The following is a 22,347-nucleotide window of genomic DNA, read 5'->3' as shown; positions in this document are numbered from 1 at the left end:
AAATGATTTAAAAAAATAGTAGAGCATATAAATGATACATATATTGGGTTGTTGGTAACCCACAAAGGAAAAGAAAAGGTGGTCACAGGTGGGGGTTAAATCCCAACATGTTTCGCCAGTGTTGGCTTCCTCAGGGGATAGTGTGGGACCACCACAATGATCCAGCTCTCAATCAATCCAGAGCCAGGAGATGGAAAGTTTGGGGGTTGCCTCCCCAGAGAAGAGGAGGACAAAGATGGATATTAAAAACTAGCCCCAGCCTCAAATGGTACAAGGGAGATCATGTGTGGTCGCAGGAGATAAATAAAGACCCAGTATGCTCAAAATCGAAAAACAGATGGGTTCAGGGGCGCCAGTATGCTGATATAGACATAGAGATGAGACCAAAAATTGTCCCAAACCTTAAGCGCACAGCTTAATAGCCACTGCACACGAAAAAGGAAAGGTAAGGTCGCCCCTAATCTCCAGCCCTGGATTGATTGAGTGCTGGATCATTGTGGTGCTCCCACACTATCCCCTGAGGAAGCCTTCACTGGTGAAACATGTTGGGATTTAACCTCCATCTGTGAACACCTTTTCTTTTCCTTTGTGGGTTACCAGCAACCCAATATATGTATCATGTATATGCTCTACTATTGATTTTAATCATTTCAATACCCCTTGTTTACCTTTCTCCTTACCCTTTTGTACTAATAAAGAAATTATATTTTTATTTAACTTGTTATGAACCATTTGTCAGTGCACCATTACAATCCCATTCCACCATATCTATAATTTTGCTAAGCGGGATGAAGTGCATGATATTATAGAGCTACTCAGATTATACTCTATAATCTAAATAAAAATGAAATATTCCTTTAAATATCGTGCCGGGGGTTCCCCTTAGTCTGCCTGTAAAGTGGCACATCTGCGTGATGTGTTTTACAGTGCCGCAGTAAAATGACATTTCTAAAGGAAAACATTTATTTTAAAATTGCTCGCGGCTGTAATAATGTATTGCTGGCTCATGGCAATATAGATTAAAAAAAAATCAAGGAGAAAAACAGCATATCCCCCCCCCAGTCCATACCAGGCCCTTCGGGTCTGATATGGATTTTAAGGGGAACTCCACGTCAATATTAAAAAAAAAAAACACAGTGTAGGGTCCCCCCTAAAATGCATACCAGACCCTTATCCGAGCAAGCAGTTTGGCAGGCCAGAATGGGGGGGGGATGAGCGCGCACCCCCTCCCCCTCCTGAACCATACCAGGCCACTTGCCCGCAACATGGGGAAGGTGCTTTGGGTTCTGCCCCCGAAGCACCTTCTCCCCATATTGATGGGGATAAGGGCCTCGTCCCCATAAACCTTGGCCCAGTGGTTGTGGGGGTCTGCGAGCAGGGGGCTTATCGGAATCTGGAAGCCCCCTTTAACAAGGGGGCCCCCAGATCCCGCCCCCCCCCATGTGAATGGGTATCAGGTACATTGTATCCCTAGTCATTTACCAAAAAAAAAAGTGTCATAAAGTAAAAACCACAAAAGACAGTTTTTGACAATTCCTTTCTTAAAAGAAAGAAAGAAAAAAAAAAAGTGTCCCGCGATGTACATCCATCGTCAATTGCCGCACGTCGGACCAAAAAAATAGAAAAAAAAAAACGAAGAAACTCCGCCTCCATGGGAGTCCTCCCGACGACTGCTGTCTTTTCACTGTGACAGCTGTTATATAGGCAAGGGTGGGGCCACCCGCTGACATAACTGGATCACCCTGCCCTCCTCTGATGGCACATGGTGGTTACATCGCCCTTGCCTATATAACAGCTGTCACAGCCAAGAGACAGTAGTCTGTGGGACTCCTCCCATCGAGTCTGAGCTTTTTTTAAAGTTTTCTATTTTTTGGGTCCGTCGGGAGGCGTGATTGAAGATGGATGGACATTGCGGGACACTTTTTTTTCTTTTTTAATAAAGGAATTGTCAAAAACTGTCTTTTGTGGTTTTTACTTTTTGCCACTTTTTTTTGTTAAATGGGTAGGAGTAGAATGTACCCGATACCCATATACATGGGGGGGGGATCTGGGATCCCCCCGCCTGCAGACTCCCACAACCACCGGGCCAGGGACCCCAAAGCACCCTTCCCATGTTGAGGGCAAGCGGCCTGGTATGGTTGAGGGGGGGCTTGCCCCCCCTTTCATGGCCTGCCATGCTGCTTGCTTGGATAAGGGTATGGTATGGATTTTGGGGGGGGGGCTACTCTGTTTTTTTTTTAATTTTGACGTGGAGGTCCCCTTAAAATCTATAAGAGACCCAAAAGGCCTGGTATGGACTGGGGTGGGGGGCAACCCATGCCATTTTTTTAATTAATTCTTTTAAAGGGTTCCACTTAGCCACTTCTATACACTGTATTATATACTGTACACTGACTGCACTGTATATATATTCTACACTGACTGCACTGTATTTATATACAGTTGTGCTCATAAGTTTACATACCCTGGCAGAATTTATGATTTCTTGGCCATTTTTTCAGAGAAAATAATTGATAACACAAAAACATTTTTTTACTCATGGTTGTTACTGACACATAATCACACACATAGGTTGGACTTGATGGACTTGTGTCTTTTTTCAACCCCACCTACTATGTAACTATGTAACTATGTTAGTGTTTGGCTGAAGCCATTTATTATCAATCAACTGTGTTTACTCTTTGAGTGAAAGAAAAGTCTTTGTGTTATCATTCATAGTCTCTGAAAATGACCAAGAAATCATAAATTCTGCCAGGATATGTAAACTTATGAGCACAACTATATATATACACACACTAGGACTACCTGCACTGTGTGTGTGTGTGTGTGTGTGTATATATATATATATATATATATATACACACACATATATATAATATTCTATATGTGTATGTGTATATATATATATATATATATATATATATATATATATATATAATATATATATATAATATTCTACACTGTATATACCATATCTATCAGTGTATACCACATACTTTTTTCCCCTGAAAATAGAGGGTAAACAGTGCCTGCGTGTTTAATACGCCGATATTTGTTTTTTTACCAATGGGGGGGTAGGGATTGGGCAGTCCCGGGTCACCCAGTCCCGGGTGCCACACATTGGGGGGGTGTCAGGCCTGCCGCTAGGGTTGCCACCTGTCCGGGATTCACCCAGACAGTTTGGGTTTAGAATCATGCGTCCGGGTTTCAGACTGCCTGAAACCCGGACACATTATTCAGACTGGACTATGGCTTCCCAGCAGGGTTGCTGGCTGCAGTTGTCTAAGCTGAGAGTGCCTGTTACACTCTCTTTTATGCTGCGCAAAGCCAGCACTAACAACCCCCCCCCCCCCCAAATACACACACAGAGGGGAGAGGAGAGAAGGCTCGATCTGCTCCTCTTCCTCCCACCCCTCTGTGTCTGCCCATACTCCAATCCCTAGGGCTGTGCCTCAGAAAAGGAAAGTGTGGGCTGTAAATTTGAATTCCAGCAGCCTCAGATACATCTGGATGAGAGGTGCTGACTGCCAAGGGGTGAGAGCTCACCATCCATCCCTGTCTGTGATTGAAGTCTCCCCCCTTCTCTCTCCTGCCTCTGAGTGAGTACACTAAGGTAAATCAGGGTTCTCAGAGCACCCCTTATATTACAGTCCCCCTTTACACCAGAGGCCACAGTGTCCCCCTTACATCAGAGTCCTCTCCGTACATCAGAGTTCTCAGTGTTCCCCCTTAAATTAGGGTTCCCAGAGCATCCATTATGTTAGAGTCCCCAGAGTTCTCCCTTACATCAGAGTCTGCAGAGCCCCCCCTTACAGTGAATGGGAACTCTGCGAGTTCAGATGTAAAAGGGGACCTCTAAGGACTCTGGTGTAAAGGGGGACTCTTGTTATTAACTTCATACAGTGGGGACAGAAAGTATTCAGACCCCCTTAAATTTTTCACTCTTTGTTATATTGCAGCCATTTGCCAAAATCATTTAAGTTCATTTTTTCTCCTCATTAATGTACACACAGCACCCCATATTGACAGAAAAACACAGAATTGTTGACATTTTTGCAGATTTATTAAAAAAGAAAAACTGAAAGATTACATGGTCCTAAGAATTCAGACCCTTTGCTCAGTATTTAGTAGAAGCACCCTTTTAATCTAATACAGCAATGAGTCTTTTTTAGGAAAGATGCAACAAGTTTTTCACACCTGGATTTGGGGATCCTCTGCCATTCCTCCTTGCAGATCCTCTCCAGTTCTGCCAGGTTGGATGGTAAACGTTGGTGGACAGCCATTTTTAGGTCTCTCCAGAGATGCTTAATTGGGTTTAAGCCAGGGCTCTGGCAGGGCCATTCAAGAACAGTCACTGAGTTGTTGTGAAGCCACTCCTTCGTTATTTTAGCTGTGTGCTTAGGGTCATTGTCTTGTTGGAAGGTAAACCTTCGGCCCAGTCTGAGGGCTTTCCCTCGATTGCAACCAGTCGTCCTGTCCCTGCAGCTGAAAAACACCCCCACAGCATGATGCTACCACCACCATGCTTCACTGTTGGGACTGTATTGGACAGTTGATGAGCAGTGCCTGGTTTTCTCCATATATACCGCTTAGAATTAAGGCCAAAAAGTTCTATCTTGGTCTCATCAAACCAAAGAATCTTATTTCTCGCCATCTTGGAGTCCTTCAGGTGTTTTTTAGCAAACTCCATGCGGGCTTTCATGTGTCTTGCACTGAGGAGAGGCTTCTGTCGGGCCACTCTGCCATAAAGCCCCGACTGGTGGAGGACTGCAGTGATGGTTGACTTTCTACAACTTTCTCCCATCTCCCGACTGCATCTCTGGAGCTCAGCCACAGTGATCTTTGGGTTCTTCTTTACCTATCTCACCAAGGCTCTTCTCCCCCGATAGCTCAGTTTGGCTGGACGGCCAGCTCTAGGAAGGGTTCTGGTTATCCCAAACGTCTTCCATTTAAGGATTATGAAGGCCACTGTGCTCTTAGGAACCTTAAGTGCAGCAGAAATGTTTTTGTAACCTTGGCCAGATCTGTGCCTTGCCACAATTCTGTCTCTGAGCTCTTCAAGCTGTGTGAGCTGTAAGGTCTTATATAGACAGGTGTGTGGCTTTCCTAATTAAGTCCAATCAGTATAATCAAACACAGCTGGACTCAAATGAAGGTGTAGAACCATCTCAAGGATGACCAGAAGAAATGGGCAGCACCTGAGTTAAATATATGAGTGTCACAGCAAAGGGTCTGAATACCTAGGACCATGTGATATTTCAGTTTTTCTTTTTTAATAAATCTGCAAAAATGTCAACAATTCTGTGTTTTTATGTCAATATGGGGTGCAGTGTGCATATTAACGAGGAAAAAAAATGAACTTAAATGATTTAAGCAAATGGCTGCAATATAATAAAAAGAGTGAAAAATTTAAGGGGGTCTGAATACTTTCCGTCCCCACTGTATGATTGGAAATGTTATTTAATGGCAAAATATATGTATAGTTTATACAACAACAAAAAATTGCTGTGCGCTGCTAAAGTGTTCGGGTTTGACTTGAAGAAAAGGTGGCAATCCTACCTGCCGCCCCACCTCCTGGCCCTGGGACAGCACTGCCAGCATAGTCTAAAGTTAAGAAAAAAATCACTTGCCAGCCCCTTCTCATACACTACTTCTCCTGTGTCACTGAGTCATTGTAAATGGAAGCTTCTAAATACCTCATTGGCGCCGAGCAAAGTTCTCCGTTCTCCTCCTCCCCCTCCTCCTCTGAATGTGTAGCTTTAGATTGGAGGAGGAGAGCAGTCATGTGACTGTCCATGAAAATCAGAGGAGAGCAGTCACGTGGCCAGGTCCATGAAAGAACAGCTCTAGTGAGGTATTTAGAGGCTTCAATTTACAATGAGAGTGACACGGGAGGAGCAGTGTATAAGAAGGGGCTGGTAGTGATTTTTTTCTTAACTTTAGAGTATGCTGGCAGTGCTGTTCCAGGAGACTGGGGGTCTCCTGGGAGTGTAGGGGGGGCTGTGTACTGTGCAGGGGGAGGGGGCTGTGTACCGTGCAGGGGGCTGCATAATGTGCAGGGTTCTGTGTGCTGTGCAGGGGGCTGCATAATGTGCAGGAGTCTGTGTACTGTGCAGGGGGCTGCATAATGTGCAGGATTCTGTGTGCTGTGCAGGGGGCTGTGGAAAGTTTTTTCCTGAAACTTCCCACTTAAAATTAGGGTGCGTATTATACCCCTGTGCATGTTATATGCCGATAAATACGGTATATATTAATACACTGCCTGCACTGTATATATAGTCTACACTACACTGTGTATAATATATATATATATATATATATATATATATATATATATATATATATATAATGGTCGTGGCCCTAAGACCGAGACAAATGTGGATCACATAAACACGCGACAAGACTCACAACATACATAGACCTCAGGTGTGGCTTTTGGTCGTCTGGTAGGTATGGCAAGAAAAGGGGCCATGCCCAAGATAAGTAATGAATGACTGTGGAGGAGAATTTGCTGAGAAGTGCTGTAAAAAGGGAAATGGGAGGGAGGGTATCGTGCACTGGAACTGACAAAGAGGAAGGGGCAGTAGTCAGCTTAAATACCCTCCGAGCTCCTCCCATAAATTCAGGCCAGCATACTGGCCTTCTAATTTATGGTCGTGGCCCTAAGACCGAGACAAATGTGGATCACATAAACACGCGACAAGACTCACAACATAAATAGACCTGAGGTGTGGCTTTTGGTCGTCTGGTAGGTATGGCAAGAAAAGGGGCCAAAAATAACCAGGTAGGGAAGTATCGTTATTGCCTCTAACCTCATTGAGTGAGCTTGGAGAAAGGGCCATCTTGAGGGTTTGGAATATATATCTGGCGAAGCAGGCAGACTTTCACCTGCCTAGCTTCTTGGTCCCATGGTCTGGTACTCCGTGCTGAGATGTGGCTGAGGCTGTGCCGATCCAAAGGAATGTCCAGAATACCGCCCGGGGTATAGGCCGAAGTTGACCAGTAGGACCCCAACATAATTAATAAACTGACTGCCACTCAGGGGGTTGACCGGAAAAGGCAGTAATGGGCTGGAGACTGGCTGGCTGGGTAGATGAAAGTACAGACGGTCAAAAATCGTTGCTGGGCACCAGGCATTGCTGGTTCGAAAGAAGTTGATATCCACTCTGGGTCTGGTTTGTGGCGTTTTGGAGACCATAAGATAAAGGACACAGTGGCTTGGATACCAGCCAGGTACAGCCCCATAGTGATATGAGCGAGAGCCAGCTGATATAAGCGAGAGCCAGCAGTGTGTGGCAATAAGATATAAAGGCTAGGACATGAGGGACCTCATCTGCTGTGGTTCCGGGACAAGTGGCAAGGAACCTATGGTAGGTGTTCCAGGCCGTGCGATAAGCCTTTAGTGTGTTGCTAGACAGTGAGTGGTTGATGAGCCAGGTTGCATTGGCAAGGTGTGGCTTCAATTCATTGTTAGTTGAGACCAAGGTGGGATAGGAGTGGATGATGGGTCGGCTCCGGGTTCCTGCTGGAAGAATGAGACAAAATTGAAGTGGGACAGTGCATCGGCTGCAGCATTGCACTTGCCAGGGATATGCTCACAGTAACTGTTAAATTTGGTAATGTAGTGATAATTGCAGCAGCCTGCGCAGGAAGGACATGACGGGGAGCTAATTGGATCTACCCTTATTAATGATGTCGGTTGTAGCCTGGTTGTCTGTGGTGAAGAGCTCTGTCTGACCTGTCCATGTGTGGCCCCAGACTTGGGCTGCTGCCATGATTGGGTACAGCTCAAATAATGACGAAGATCGAGGGAAAACAGGAATCAAGCAGATTTCCGGAGGCCAAGGTGTGGCGAACCAGTGATGGCCAAAAATTGCAGCAAAGCCGGTGGAGGCTGCAGCATCTGTGACTACGTGGGACAACTGAGCTGATACTGTTGGACAAACATTGATATGCCATTCCAGTTGATGAGGAATTCGTCCCACATAAGCAAGTCTGCTATTGCTGCTGGGTCTAGTCTGAGGACGGGTCCTGCACTCGGACGAGAAAGACTAAGAGCCGTGAGATGAACGACCGCCCCTGAGGAATAATTCTCATAGCGAAATTGAGTATCCCTATCAAGGACTGCAGCTGTCATTTAGTACACTCCTATGACCGGGTAAACTCGTGAATGACCGACCTAACAGGAGCTAATTTGTCAGAAGGCAGGCTAGGCTGTATGGCGTGCGTATCCAGGACGGACGATGCCGGAGAAACTTATGAAATGTGTTTGGCCTTCCACTATGTGTTCATTGAGATTGTTGAAGACCTCTCTTAAGACCTCTCTTAACTTGTCTAGATCTACCAGGGGGTATGTCCAGGTGTTCGATGAGCAGAAAATCGTCCGGATAATGGATAACCCTGTGACACTGGGCCTAGTTTGACAGGTTTGAGTGAGGGACTGGGCAAAAATGTTAGCTTTGTGGGTGAAGTGGTGACAAAAGAGTTCCGTGTCTGTAAGGCTCCAGTCAGAGCTGATCTGGAACTGGGCAAGTCTAGCTGCTGCTTTGGCTGAAAACGACCGATGGTAGTCGTAAAAGGCAAAACCTCCATATTTGTGAAAGTATAAGTCCAGCTCCTCCCTCCTGCTGAGGGTGGCTGAACAAAGTACGTCTCTGAACATCCCGAAGGCCAAGACGAACTCAGTGGCTGACAGCTTACGACTGTAAGGCGTATGATTTGTTGTCAGCTAAGTCATGGACTGAGATGAGCAAGGATGCCAATTGACATCTTTGCCCTCAAATATATACTCCCCGACGCTGGTCGGGACAAGATGAGCAGGGAGGACGATAGGTGTAGGGCCTGGTGTACCTTCAGAAGGAGAAGCTGTCATCGGGACTATGACCAGGTCAGAGAGGGCCATGGGTGGGCGAACTTTCAAAGGTGTGACTCTGGTCTGGACGTCCGAAATGTTGCGGCTAAGGAGGAGACCAAAGAGTGCAGCTGGGCCCTGTGGATGGATTGTAGGGATGCCTGTTGGGCCCAGCTGCAGCTGGAGGTGGGAAGAGGAGCCTGGAAAGCTCTGCCTTCCTGGCCATAGCAGGAAAGGGAATATCCCTGCGATTGAGCTCAGCTATGAGTTTGGGGATGTTCCGTCCCCTGAGGGACTGCAGGCAGCCACGCTCTGAGCCCGCCTGGGGGTTAACTGGAGCAGGTGTGAAGTCCTCGCTGCCAGCCTGTGACATGGCTCCGGCCAGAAGACAAAAGGGGGCGGGGTGCTCATATTTAAGAGGAGTAATAGCCATAGGATAGAGAGCGGAGTGGTAAAGAGAAAACTCAGGAAAGAGGGAGAAGTACAGAAAAAGGAATGATAGGTGTAGACAGGAGCTGACAGAGTTCTGTTGTGCAGAACTTATGTAAAGTGGAAATTTAGAAAACTCAGAAGAGTGCGTGGCGACCGAGGTGGGCCAGGAGGTGACTGGCCAGATAACCGATAGCTTGGGTGCCTGTCTGTGGCAAGCACAAACCTGAAGACCAGAACCCCAGGGCGTACTGGGGCGAGAAGTAGAAGTCTGGTACGGCTTATGTAGGAATGTTGCGGTCTGTAGTAGGTGACATGTGCACGGCCTGCTAACACTTGTACTGCCAGCAAGACTACTGTTAAGCGACCTTGTCTGCGAGGTGAAGGGTCTCCCTTTGAAAACAGAGTGTCATGTATAGACATATGTGACAGAACTAACGCCTGGAGTTAGAACTAACGTAAGGAGTTATGATAAGATGCGTATCTTGCAGCGATTGCAAGGAGTTATGATGAGATGCATATCTTGCAGCGATTGCAAGAAAAGGTCACCTACCGATAGGAGAAAAAGAAAAAGGATAGTAGAAATTGTATATGTAGGAACGAACAGCGACGTAGCATACGAATCGTAGATTTGTGATAGGGACTGTTACGAATTGGTGTGTGGGATACTGGTGATGCGAACCGCTGTGCCGCCGATGCGACTAGGTTTGAATCGGATTGTGATGTGTACAAATGTAAATGTGACACAAATCGGTCAGTAGAAATGACATAAGTAACAAATCTTAGGTTTATATAGGAACCGCTGGTGTGCGGGATACCCGTGATGCGAACCGTTGTGCCGCCGGAGCGACTAGGTTTGGAATGGACTGTGATGCATGTAGCTGCTGCTGTGATCCAAATCGGTCAGTAGAAATAATATGAATAACGAATTATAGGGTATGGTAAGAACCACCCCTAAAGGTCACCCCTGGGATACTAGGCTCGAATCGGAGTGATGCGTATGGCATGAAAGTGATATGAATCAGTGAGTAGCATGACATAACGAATCGTTTGTAGGGTACGAGCGTGAGTGGTATGAATCGGTACGGGATGTATCCGATGCGAACCGTTGTGCCGCTGACGCGACTAGGTACGAGTCAGACTGTGGTAGGTAATGCAACGTATCTGATATGAATCAGTAGTAGGGTAAAAGAAATTGGTTGAAAAGTATGAAGTGAATCCGATATGAATCGGTTGCAGAGTGTATGCCACCCCTTACACTAAAACCGAACCCATACCAACCACCCAGCCCCCCCAGGCTAATCAGGTGCAGAGAAGGCACCAGGTGGGTCTAAATACCACCTCAATCAGCCACAGAACCTGTGCAAACAATACATGCTCATCTCCAAATGGATGAGATGGCAACCCCATAGACTGTGAATCCTATGAGCAACGAAGCCTGTAACAAGTGAAATCGGACAATGACTAACAGTGGCTCGGAGTCTTGGATCTACAAATGAAACGTATGTTTGTGGTTGAGATGACAAGCAAGGCTGAGAGAACATGTGAATCTACTACACCTGTGCCGAATGATGACAGGACATGACCGACAACAACTCAGAGGCAGCTAAGAATGAAAAGGGATGCAGGATAGGAAACATAAATCGCAACATTGAGTATGAACGAAAAGGTTTGAACCCTACCTGCAACAGCAAATGAGAACTGCAGACGAAGACCACGCAAGGAGAAGCTGCAAGACAGGTGTAATCGAACAAACGGACTCATGAACATGAGCTGAGCTGGGAAGAGTCAGCCCAGTGACATGTAGTATCGTGCACTGGAACTGACAAAGAGGAAGGGGAAGTTGTCAGCTTAAATACCCTCCGGGCTGCTCCCATAAATTCAGTCCACCATACTGGCCTTCTAATATACTAAACTGCCTGCACGCCACTAACTAACCTGCCTCTAGCTAACGTTCTCTCAATTATAACACTATATATAGCCGCCGTGTAAGCAGCCTTATATAGTGTGGGGCATGGACCTAGCCCCCTGACCTATGATTGGCTAAAGGCACCCTGCTTTTGGCCAATCATGGCTCTCACAGCAGAGTGCGCTGTGATTGGCCAAAGCATGCAGGTTAGGTGCTTTGGCCAATCATCAGACTTCAATGCACTGCGATCTCGCAGTGCATTATGGGGTGTTCCGCGGCTCTCAAATTTGCCGCGAATGCCTCATAATGTTCGCTATTCGGGCCCATCCCTACTGGTAATACTAGAGGAAGTTTCAGGCAACAGATACAATCACACCATCTTGAGTCTGTAGCATATCTGTATTTTTGTAGTATTAGAAAAAAAAAAAATACGTACTTGTTTCTGCTGTTTCATACTCGCTGTCTCTCAGAAGCTCAAAGATGTCTACCTCAAGCTTGGATTTTCCTTGTCTCTCAGGGTTTCTATTTATTCTGTCCTTGGCCAATGTAATGGAAAGTCTCTCTCCTCTACTGCATTCCATGGGATCATCCAGAATGGCAGCTGGTGAAAGAAAAAGTGATGTCTTTATTTTCTTTACTTTTCTACCTTTTGTGGCACTGTTATACCACACAATGGGGGTTATTTACTAAAAGCAAATCCACTCTGCACTACAAGTGCACTTCAAATGAACTTGGAAGTGCATTGCAAGTGCACTTGGAAGTGCAGTTGCTGTAGATCTGAGGGGGACATGCAAGGACAATAAAAAACAGCATTTTTGCTTGCACATGATTGGATGATAGAAATCAGCAGAGCTTCCCCTCATTTCAGATCTTCCCCTCAGATCTACAGCGACTGCACCTCTAAGTCCACTTACAGTGCACTAGTAGTTCACAGTGGATTTGCCTTTAGTAAATTAACCCCAATGACTTCAGCAGGGAAAGCACACCAAAAATACAGTGTTTCAGGTAAAGTATTGGTCAATTCTTCAGCTGTTTGCTGTGACTGTAATATTGCTGTAGTTTGTTCATGTGGTATTTCTTGCAATACAAGTTTTACTCTTTGGTCAGCTGTATAATGCCCATTTTACACTGGTGGTTATGTAGCAATGTGCATCTTTGATCAATGCATGTGTGCGTGTTTTTGAGCATTTTTAAACTTTTTTTTATGTTCACTCATTGTGCAGACAGAGAAATTTGGAATAGGTTTTGTCACAGTGCATATGCGTTACAAGTGATAGAAGATTATGAAATAACCTTGTGCTATAAAGCAGATTCATCTTGGATAAATGTGTCAATTAACATTTGATAAAGATATTCTTGAAATCTTTGAGGAAATACAGAACACAGCTTGTTATAAGATAATAATCTTTGTATTGCTGGCAGTAAGGGAAGCAATAAATATGTGTATATGCTACAAGGTCCCCAGGATCTTTGATCTGCCTAAATCGTTGTATGAATATGTATTAATAGAATGTTTTGATGAATTTTCATGGAGGGATGAAAAAAACTATGCAATTTGTTTTTGCAAGGTGGAGTGATGTTTTAACTTTACACCCCACGTGTACTTATTTGATAATTGATGAATATATATTTGGTATTTTCTGTACATTGATTGTGTTGATGTTGAACTTCCAGCATGAAATCCAGGTGAAAAGAAAGTGGAGATTTAAAGTGGTTGTAAACCTCAGTCATGGAATCTGAGCAAATCACATACAGTATCTCACAAAAGTGAGTACACCCCTCACATTTTTGTAAATATTTTATTATATCTTTTCATGTGACAACACTGACCAAATTACACTTTGCTACAATGTAAAGTAGTGAGTGTACAGCTTGTATAACAGTGATAATTTGCTGTCCCCTCAAAATAACTCAACACGCAGTCATTAATGTCTAAACTGCTGGCAACAAAAGTGAGTACACCCCAAGTGAAAATGTCCAAATTGGGCCCAACTAGCTATTTTCCCTCCCCGGTGTCATGTGACTCGTTAGTGTTACAAGGTCTCAGGTGTGTTAAATTGGTGTTATCGCTCTCACTTTACCACACTGGTCACTGGAAGTTCAACATGGCACCTCATGGCAAAGAGCTCCCTGAGGGAGTGAAAAAAATAATTGTTGCTCTACATAAAGATGGCCTAGGCTATAAGAAGACTGCCAAGACCCTGAAACTGAACTGCAGCACAGTGGCCAAGACCATACAGCGGTTTAACAGGACAGGTTCTGCTCAGAACCGGCCTCGCCATGGTCGACCAAAGAAGTTGAGTGCATGTGCTCAGCGTCATATCCAGAGGTTGTCTTTGGGAAATAGACGTATGTGTGCTGCCAACATTGCTGCAGAGGCTGAAGGGGTGGGGGACCAGCCTGTCAGTGCTCAGACCATACGCCGCACACTGCATCAAATTAGTCTGCATGGCTGTTATCCCAGAAGGAAGACTCTTCTAAAGATGATGCACCAGCTCCATGATGTCATCTTGGAGGAGTGGAAGAGGACTCCAGTGGCAACCTGTGAATCTCTGGTGAACTCCATGCCCAAGAGGGTTAAGGCAGTGCTGGAAAATAATGGTGGCCACACAAAATATTGACACTTTGGGCCCAATTTGGACATTTTCACTTAGGGGTGTACTCACTTTTGTTGCCAGCAGTTTAGACATTAATGGCTGTGTGTTGAGTTATTTTGAGGGGACAGCAAATTTTACATTGGTATACAAGCTGTACGCTCACTACTTTACACTGTAGCAAAGTGTCATTTCTTCAGTGTTGTCACATGAAAAGATATAATAAAATATTTACAAAAATGTGAGGGGTGTACTCCCTTTTTGTGAGATACTGTATATCGGTAGTGTTTACTAATCTCACTCCAAAGCTCTAAGTGTCGTTTCTCTCTGGTGCATTCTTCCTCTGTTATCAGCATGAATCACTTCTGAGACGTTTTCCCGACACAAGATAAAATTTGTGTCGGGGAGGGAGTTTTGCACATAGCTTTTCTATTCAGAACATAGTTCTGCTGTGTGAAGCGGGGTGTGTTCCTTTTCTCCAATCAGCTCTCACACACTGTAACTTCAGCCTCTCCACCCCCTCCTCTTTGCTCCTGTCAGATGCAGAAAGATTTGAACACTTTTTTGCCCTTTTGAAGGGGTGTAGGGAAGAGAAGACTGCAGATAAACAAGTAAAACCTATGTAGGAGGATTTGTTTCATCTCTGTGTATCATCTGAGGCTGTTCACTTCACTGAGTATATGTGAGAGTTTACAACCACTTTAAGGGAGATCCTTTGTACCCTTTCAACCAAAAGGGCTTCTGGAAACTGCACACAGCCAAAAAACTTTATTATCAGCTACTCCAGTCTAGCAGTTCTACCATCCTAATGTTGGATCTGTGCAGATCATTTGCTTGATCCTCTGACCAATTTTGCAAGGATAATTCTGTTCTGGAGCCATTGATTTTTTAAAATCATTATGCCACAAGCATTAGTAAATATATAGGAAAGTTTATTATATTTACATGTTTAATTTTTTTTTACTTTTTTTTCAGTTACCTCCTGGTTCCCATACCTAGGATGATGATGAAATGATGTCATACATCCCAGGAGTCGTCAGGAGGGGAGGAGGGGTTTTCTCAGCTAAGCACACCCTCCTGCCTGCATGGCTGAGCCAAGGGCAGATGGATTCCAGGAAGTAAATGCTTCCTGCCCTTCCTGCATCTGCCCTTACTCAAGATAGTCACAGCCAGAAATGCTAGGGTGTGTTTTTCAAAGTGATTTTTCAGCAAAATAAAGTATGGAGACATGGATGGATAGATGTGATTTTGAATATTAAAAATCAATTAAAAATGCGTCTTTGGTTTGTGATGCTCAGATGCAGTGTAATATTGCTTTAGTGTTCAAAGTGGCAAATTAGTCCTCCAATTGGCTGATACAGGTCACAGTTTCAGACACTTGGATCCTCAACATCTGAAAGTCGAACCTCAGTTAGAATACATCAAACCTCCCCTTAAAGTTTTTGTGATGAGGCTCACTTAACAGGTGGCAATAGCTTCCAGATTCTTCCCCAAGTTGTCATGTGTGACTATTTTAGCTATTTTCTTCAGACCCGGCCAGTGGTGTTGACCTGAAATGGTCTTGTACTTCTTGCTGGAAACTTTCCAGCTTGAAAGGAGTTTTAGGCACTCATTTTGGAGATGTCACAATGTTCTGTAAGGTTCTGGGCAGGATAAATGTCTGTATCCAGAGCCTGGGTGAATAAGACAGATATGGTGAATTCTCAATGGGCAAGACCTCACTGTATATTGCATATTACTGTACTGGAAGTAGAGTGTAAACTCTAATCTTTTGTGAACTCTACTCTCCGTTTTACTTCTTTATATACTAATAGATTATATTGGATCTTTGTAATCCATAATAGACAGTATGATCTTCCAAATCTACTCACTTTTATCCAATAGAGCGGAAACGCATGTTACTTTGATATTTACCCTTTATACCTGATAGTTTAGGTTCATACTCCTTTAGGCATTCATACTTTTTGTGTCTGTCTATTGCCTGATTTTAGTCATAGTAACGTTAGTTCACATCCATTTTGGATATAAAGTACTTATAATACAATATCCTTCCAGGCATGCCATCAAGTGCGCAATTTCTTTAATTTTTATTTTTCGATCACTGTGTCATTTTCACCTTTTTTTCCTCCATTGCTTGTGCTATTCCCTTTTTCAGGGGGTCTGCAGAGGGGGTCCTCTCCTCATGCCCTGCCTCCTGGTCACCAGCCTGCCGCCTACCCTTAGCTCCCGGGGTAACCTCGCTGTGAAGATTCACAGCATTGAGATCCAGATATCACTTTTTTTTGCCTTTTATTACATGGCCTTGTTTTCTACGTTCTTTCACCGTTATGTGAGTATACCCTGTATATGTCAGTGGATTCCACTTATTAAAATGTATGTACTTTCTATATATTTCATTAAAAATAATAAGAATTTGTTGCGCTACAGATCTTTAGTATCTGTTGGCTCAATAAGATGTCAGCAGCCAGCACAATATTGAAGGAAGTCAATAATAAGATATATATGGTAAGTGTGCAGTGCTTTAAATGCCAAAAGGACAATCCAGGAACAAAAGTTCAATAGTAGTTCAATCTGCGATAGACAGGGAATAGGGAGACCCATCAACAGCACCCGACAATACAGACGCTTACCCCATGTGGTGGACCCTCATCACAAAGGTCACATCAGCGTATGTAAAGTAAACTCAGGTAAGAATCATCAATCTTCATACATTTAGTGGCAGCAGACCGGATAGTGGATGCAGCAAACCTGGATGTGACTCTCCTTGTTCAAAAATTACCCTCCAGTGGTAAACATCAAATTTATGTCATCCCATGCAGACAAAAGGAGATAAACCTCATTGCGCAGTACATCATAACATAGCCTTTCCCCACCAGAAATATGGCCGCCGTGTCCCAGCATGCAGTAGCGTCACATTGCCAGGAGGAGGTGGGGAAAGGCTGCATACAAACAAACAGAGCTTGCTTGTGTTTGTCAGCAATGTGAGTGCAATTTCAATCGTTTTTATCCGAATAAATATTGTTATGATGTACTGCGCAATGAGGTTTATCTCCTTTTGTCTGCATGGGATGACACATATTTGATGATTACCGCTGGAGGGTAATTTTTGAACAAGGAGTCACATCTAGGTTTGCTGCATCCACTATGCGGTCTGCTGCCACTAAGTGTATGAAGATTGATGGGCTTCCTTCTTACCTGAGTTTACTTTACATAAGCTGATGCGACCTTTGTGGTGAGGGTCCACCACATGGGGTACTCATCTGTATTGTAGGGTGCTGGTGATGGGTCTCCCTGTCTATCGCAGATTGAACTGCTATTGAACGTTTGTTCCTGGATTGTCTTTTGGGATTTAAGGTGCTGCGCATTTACCTTAAATATATTTCAATGTCTGCTTATTTTACTTTGTATGACATGGTCTTTCCACAGATGTACACATAAACCAACTTTGGCTGTCTCCTGATGAAGTGGGTGTTGTCCTGCAAAATGCATAGAGATTACAGCTTCTGCAAATAGATAATGATTTACCAACTACGTTGACACTTATAATGTACATTTGTGAAATTGTATTTTTATTCTTATCTAATTCAATGTGGAAATGTATATGTGTGTTTTTTATGTAAATTGAAATACCGGTAAATGTTGTACTTTTTATACATCATGTATTTTTTCACTTAACACCACTCTGCAAAATCCCATGGGCAAATTGTCTTCCTGTTTTGTTCTGGTATATTGGGGATTGAGTGCTGCTTAGGTCTGAGCATAGGTGGTTCTCTTTTTTTTTTTCTATTGATAGATTATAATATCTTCCATACATGTGCTAAACAAAGAAGTGGTAATGGCGGTGATGGCAATGGTGGTGATGGAAAGTAACAGGGAGCTCTTAAAAGCAAGAGAGGTAATCAACTGTTTGGAGGTTTGGGATAGGAAAGGGCTGGTGACATTCAGGGACCAATGGAGCCCTAAACATTAGAGAAAGTAAGTTTCTTCATCAAGGGTAGTCAGTAACCTCTTGTCCCAGTTTAGCTCTAATATTAAATTTAAGAAGATAAAAGGGCACTACTTTTCAAAACTTACTAACATGTGATATTGTGATTCACATTAGAAATAGTTGTCTAAAGCTTTATAGGCATGTACTAATTATTAGCCAGATTATGCAGTTTGTACTGGGATTATAAATGCAAGTGATAGAAAAGTCAGATGCATGAGCTGCCCACATATACTGTACACGCATTGCACAAAATTGTACTGTTCAATATGCACACTCAACACTTAGCATAAATGCCAACCATCCAAATACATATATGACTGCCCTGTATTTATAGTCATTTTTCTTCCACCCACCCTCAACAGTTGGCACTAGGGCTTATTCAGTCAGGACTGACTGCAATATTGAAACTGTCACTGACACTGGGGAGGAGATACAGTACATGGTAAAGAAGAGGGGAGAGAGCAGCTGGTCTGGAGTTGGGGTCATGTCACATGATATGCCAGGCAAACGTCAGTACATCAATGTACCATCATTTGGATATGTTCTTGGATTGCAGTTGTGCGTGTGAACATTCTCACACATTTGCACACACACAAAATCCAAACCCTAGGCTTGTAGTTTATCAAACCTCTTGTTTATTCCATTAGTAAATCAGACAAAATTTAAAGAAAAACAAGAGCGAAGGTTAAGATTTAGGGAAATAGCTATTTCTTAGTTGACTCTGTAGCTGCTTACTCACACAGGAAAAAGGTGAAAAAAATAAAAAGAGAATTAATCACAAAAATAATCCTTCACTACTGATGGACTATGCTAAGCTCTGTATCACATTTTATAAGAGTAATAGCATATTCGTTGTGTAATAGCAATGTGTCCATATCAAAAGTCTCTGATGTCCATGACATTAAAGCAAGGTCCTCTGAAAGACATCTGCCTTGCACACTAAAGGCTTTGCGTCTATTCCCAGTTGCCTCTAAATCCCTCTCATCAGATTCTATGCCTGTGCCTGACATCAAACATTAGCTCTGTCAGTTTAGCTACAGAGAGATTCAGCAATAAGAGAATATTTGCAAAAATAACTCAACTGTTTCCCCCTTCCACACTCCAGCTCACTAGCTAATGCTTCTCCACAGGAGACACAAACTGTGGTTAAATATGTCAAAACTGCATCTGGGCAATGTGTTTGCAATTTCGTAAAGCAAGACACATGCTATTGAGTTGTTATAATTTGCACTGTAAAATCATTAGCATAAACAGACTTTTGATTACTGGGTTTTAATGGCTTCTGCAAGAACTAAAACACTAAGAAAGTTTTTTTTTTTAAATTGTATTAACATTGCTGGCTAATACTGTTTATATGTGTACCATGTATGTACTTGTAGAGTGAATGCATATCTCTCAGCATTCTGATATTTTTTTAAAAGTGCACTTATTTTACCAAAATATTTTAAAAAATACAGATTTTGCTATTGCTTTAGTTAGGAAAAAAAAGATCAGTAATAATTCATGGGTGAAAGACATGTTTTTATGCAGCTTATGAAAATTGATAGGGAATAGGGAATTTTTCAAGCAACATTAGAGAGACCACAGCAAAATTGTTTATTTTGTACAAAGATTAAAAATCCTTAGCATATATGTTCATAATAAAAAAAAAAAGAAAAAGAAAAAATGAATATATATTTATATATATATATATATATATATATATATATATATATATATATATATATATATATATATATATTAATATATATACCTAAATGTTTCAATGATTCCAATTATTTACATATCAATAAGTATTTTACATAGTAAAATCACTGACACATCTCTATCTGGCTGTTTGCCATCAGGGCACTATCAGGTGGAAAATAAAGAGCCCCCTCACTAAGGCTGGCCATACACGGTTGGAATCTCCTGCTGAACCGGTCAAGATTCGAACCATAAATGGGCCTGCTAAATGTACCGATCAATCAACTTGTGTACAACCAGCCTGCCGGTTTCGCTATGCGATTATTATTGCTATAGCAGCCAGCGATAATCATTGTCTTCCCCTGGCAGGGACAGCTTCCCCCGCCCTTCCCCACCCCCCGGCCTAGAGAAGACAATGGTCCAGCAGGAGGGATTGCCACATCAACATTGTCTGTGTTGGTGGGGGAATCAAGCAAATTTCTCTCCTGCAATCTATGGTTGCAGGAAAGAAATTCGCTCCATGTATGGCCAGCCTAACACAGGTTGGGAAAAAGAAAAAGAATGGTGACCTTTCAGAGTCCCTGCAATCAAGCAGCTTAATTCTAGTGGATATAAAAATCACATTAAATTGGAGGAGACAATTTACATACCACAAAGATGCAATGTGGATGCACCAGATCAGTGTTCGGTCAAAACCAAATGTCCCCAGTAACATGCCCAAACAGTGGTGAGTAAGGGAAGAACAACCTGCCATTTCCAACTACGTTTTATATCCTTCATAGGTCCCGCCTTGTTGCTGGGCATCCAGCAGGTGGGGCCTAGACCCAGTGCTCCTCACTTCCAAGAGTAACAATGTCACAAACCCTGTCACACCCATGCACGTGCAAGCATGAGGACATCAAAGCACCATCACATATACAGGCAGTCCCCTAGTTACAAACATCAAACTTACAAATGACCCCTACTTACAAACAGAGGGAGAAAACAGGAAGTGAGAGGAAATATACCCCTAGGAAGGGAAATTCATTCCTGTAAGTTATTATGGGAAAAAGGTACCTCCACTGATGCTTTATTACCAATCTTTGTTTCCATAACAACCCAAAATTTTCAAAGTCCAATTGTCATTGGGACAGAAAGTGAGGTGAAGTCTGAGCAGTGACACAGACAGCAAAACAAACATTACAGGGGTGTTAACCCTTCCTTATTCTATCCAAAAAACGTAAAAATCATTTTTTTTTCGCTGCAGCTACACTTAAAAAATGTACCTGTTCCGACTTACAAACAGAATCAACTTAAGAACAATGGGATCCGAGGCTGAAAACTGATGTACAATATAATGATAATAAATTAAAATAAATACAAACAGACTATAGACTTGGATAAAAATGGCCGTGGTCCTTTATTATTGGCATAATAAAAAATACCAATTAGCTTACTAAAATCATACCAAAACAATAATAGTTCAGCCATCAAAGCTCGAACTATATTCAAACAATTAAACCAAATAGTTCAGCCACTAAAGCTCGAACCATATATATATACGTCTTTAACGTTAGTACACCATACCCCCTTACAGCAGAAGGGACCAGCCACATAACAAGAACCACGACATAGGGAGGGAGGGAGGGATGTTTCTTCTTGAAGTGCTGCCGTTGGTCTGATGACCGTTAATATTCTTCTTTCTTCTTATTGGTACTTCTAGTCACCTGACCTTTCGTAGAAGCTTCCAGAATTTTTTAATAAAGTTTATTGATAACAGTTAACTGATCAATAATTAACACTACAATAACTGCCTATTTGTTTCAGTCCCTGTTCCCATAGGGAGGGGTCGCTAATGAGCTTCTCCTGCCTTTCATGGGATCAGAGGCTGAAAACTGATGTACAATATAATGATAATAAATTAAAATAAATACAAACAGACTATAGACTTGGATAAAAATGGCCGTGGTCCTTTATTATTGGCATAATAAAAAATACCAATTAGCTTACTAAAATCATACCAAAACAATAATAGTTCAGCCATCAAAGCTCGAACTATATTCAAACAATTAAACCAAATAGTTCAGCCATTAAAGCTCGAACCATATATATATACGTCTTTAACGTTAGTACACCATACCCCAAACGCCAGGCTATATTCATATAGCATGGCACCCCACTCGGGCCACGGCCAATTCCACACAAGTTTGCAAATCCAAGTTAAATATATCAAGCCCTATATCAGAAAGATGGACCATATCAGGGCGATAAAGCCCATACAATCCACCTTCCAAATCAGTATGTCTATAAGAAAAACCTTGAACAGAGGGCATAAATTTATTGATAAGTCTGTTCACCCTCCTTCTGATTTTCTCAAGATATAAGAGATCAGGATCAATTAACCATTTCAATCGCGGAACAATCTCTGAAAAAATCAGAACCGAGGAGGGGAGAACAGAGCGTAAATGAAGAAAATCAAGTTTAATTTGGGAAACCAAATCTAAAGTTTTATGAATCCCCAAATCATTACCCCCCAAATGAATAATAACTACATCAGGACTAGAGAAAGAAGAAAGCAATTCCGTTAATAAAGAATGAAGAGCAAACCAAGACATTACACGGTAACCATGCCAAACAATATTCGCACCGTCTAAATTTAAATTAAGTCCATAGACTCTGTTGGAGGCTGGAACATGGGCCCAGTAAACGAATGAATGTCCAATAAGCCATACAGCGTTCGAAGAACCTAAAATCAGAAAAAACATTAATTAGGTCTAATATAGGAAAGATAACAGTCTGATTTCCAACCACCCAACTTTTTAATATCGGACTCAGAGAAACCCAACTTGGCCGCCTCAGTCGCTGCGCCAATACGAAATGAATGACTGGTAACACGTAAATGGGGCAAATT

At 42.7% G+C, this 22,347-nt stretch overlaps 1 protein-coding gene across 7 annotated transcripts in view; it reads right to left on the bottom strand.

Moving 5' to 3' along the window:
* GRIK4 (glutamate ionotropic receptor kainate type subunit 4) overlaps positions 1–22,347 on the bottom strand; it is a 925,106-nt gene that overhangs the window by 363,220 nt on the left and 539,539 nt on the right. For 5 of the 7 annotated variants that reach the window (XM_073602576.1, XM_073602569.1, XM_073602570.1 and 2 more), the window contains one exon: positions 11,626–11,790. The exons of 1 other annotated variant lie outside the window; for it this stretch is intronic. In XM_073602576.1, coding sequence (XP_073458677.1) covers positions 11,626–11,790 — 165 coding nt within the window. Of the gene's footprint in view, positions 1–11,625; positions 11,791–22,347 lie in introns of those variants that run through there. One more of the 7 variants, XM_073602575.1, reaches the window with a different exon arrangement.

The sequence above is a fragment of the Aquarana catesbeiana genome, linkage group LG10, assembly GCF_042186555.1.
Source record: "Aquarana catesbeiana isolate 2022-GZ linkage group LG10, ASM4218655v1, whole genome shotgun sequence".
NCBI classification, from domain to species: domain Eukaryota; kingdom Metazoa; phylum Chordata; class Amphibia; order Anura; family Ranidae; genus Aquarana; species Aquarana catesbeiana.
The sequence above is the reverse complement of the archived record's forward strand: the minus strand, read 5'-3'. Positions and strand labels throughout refer to the sequence as shown.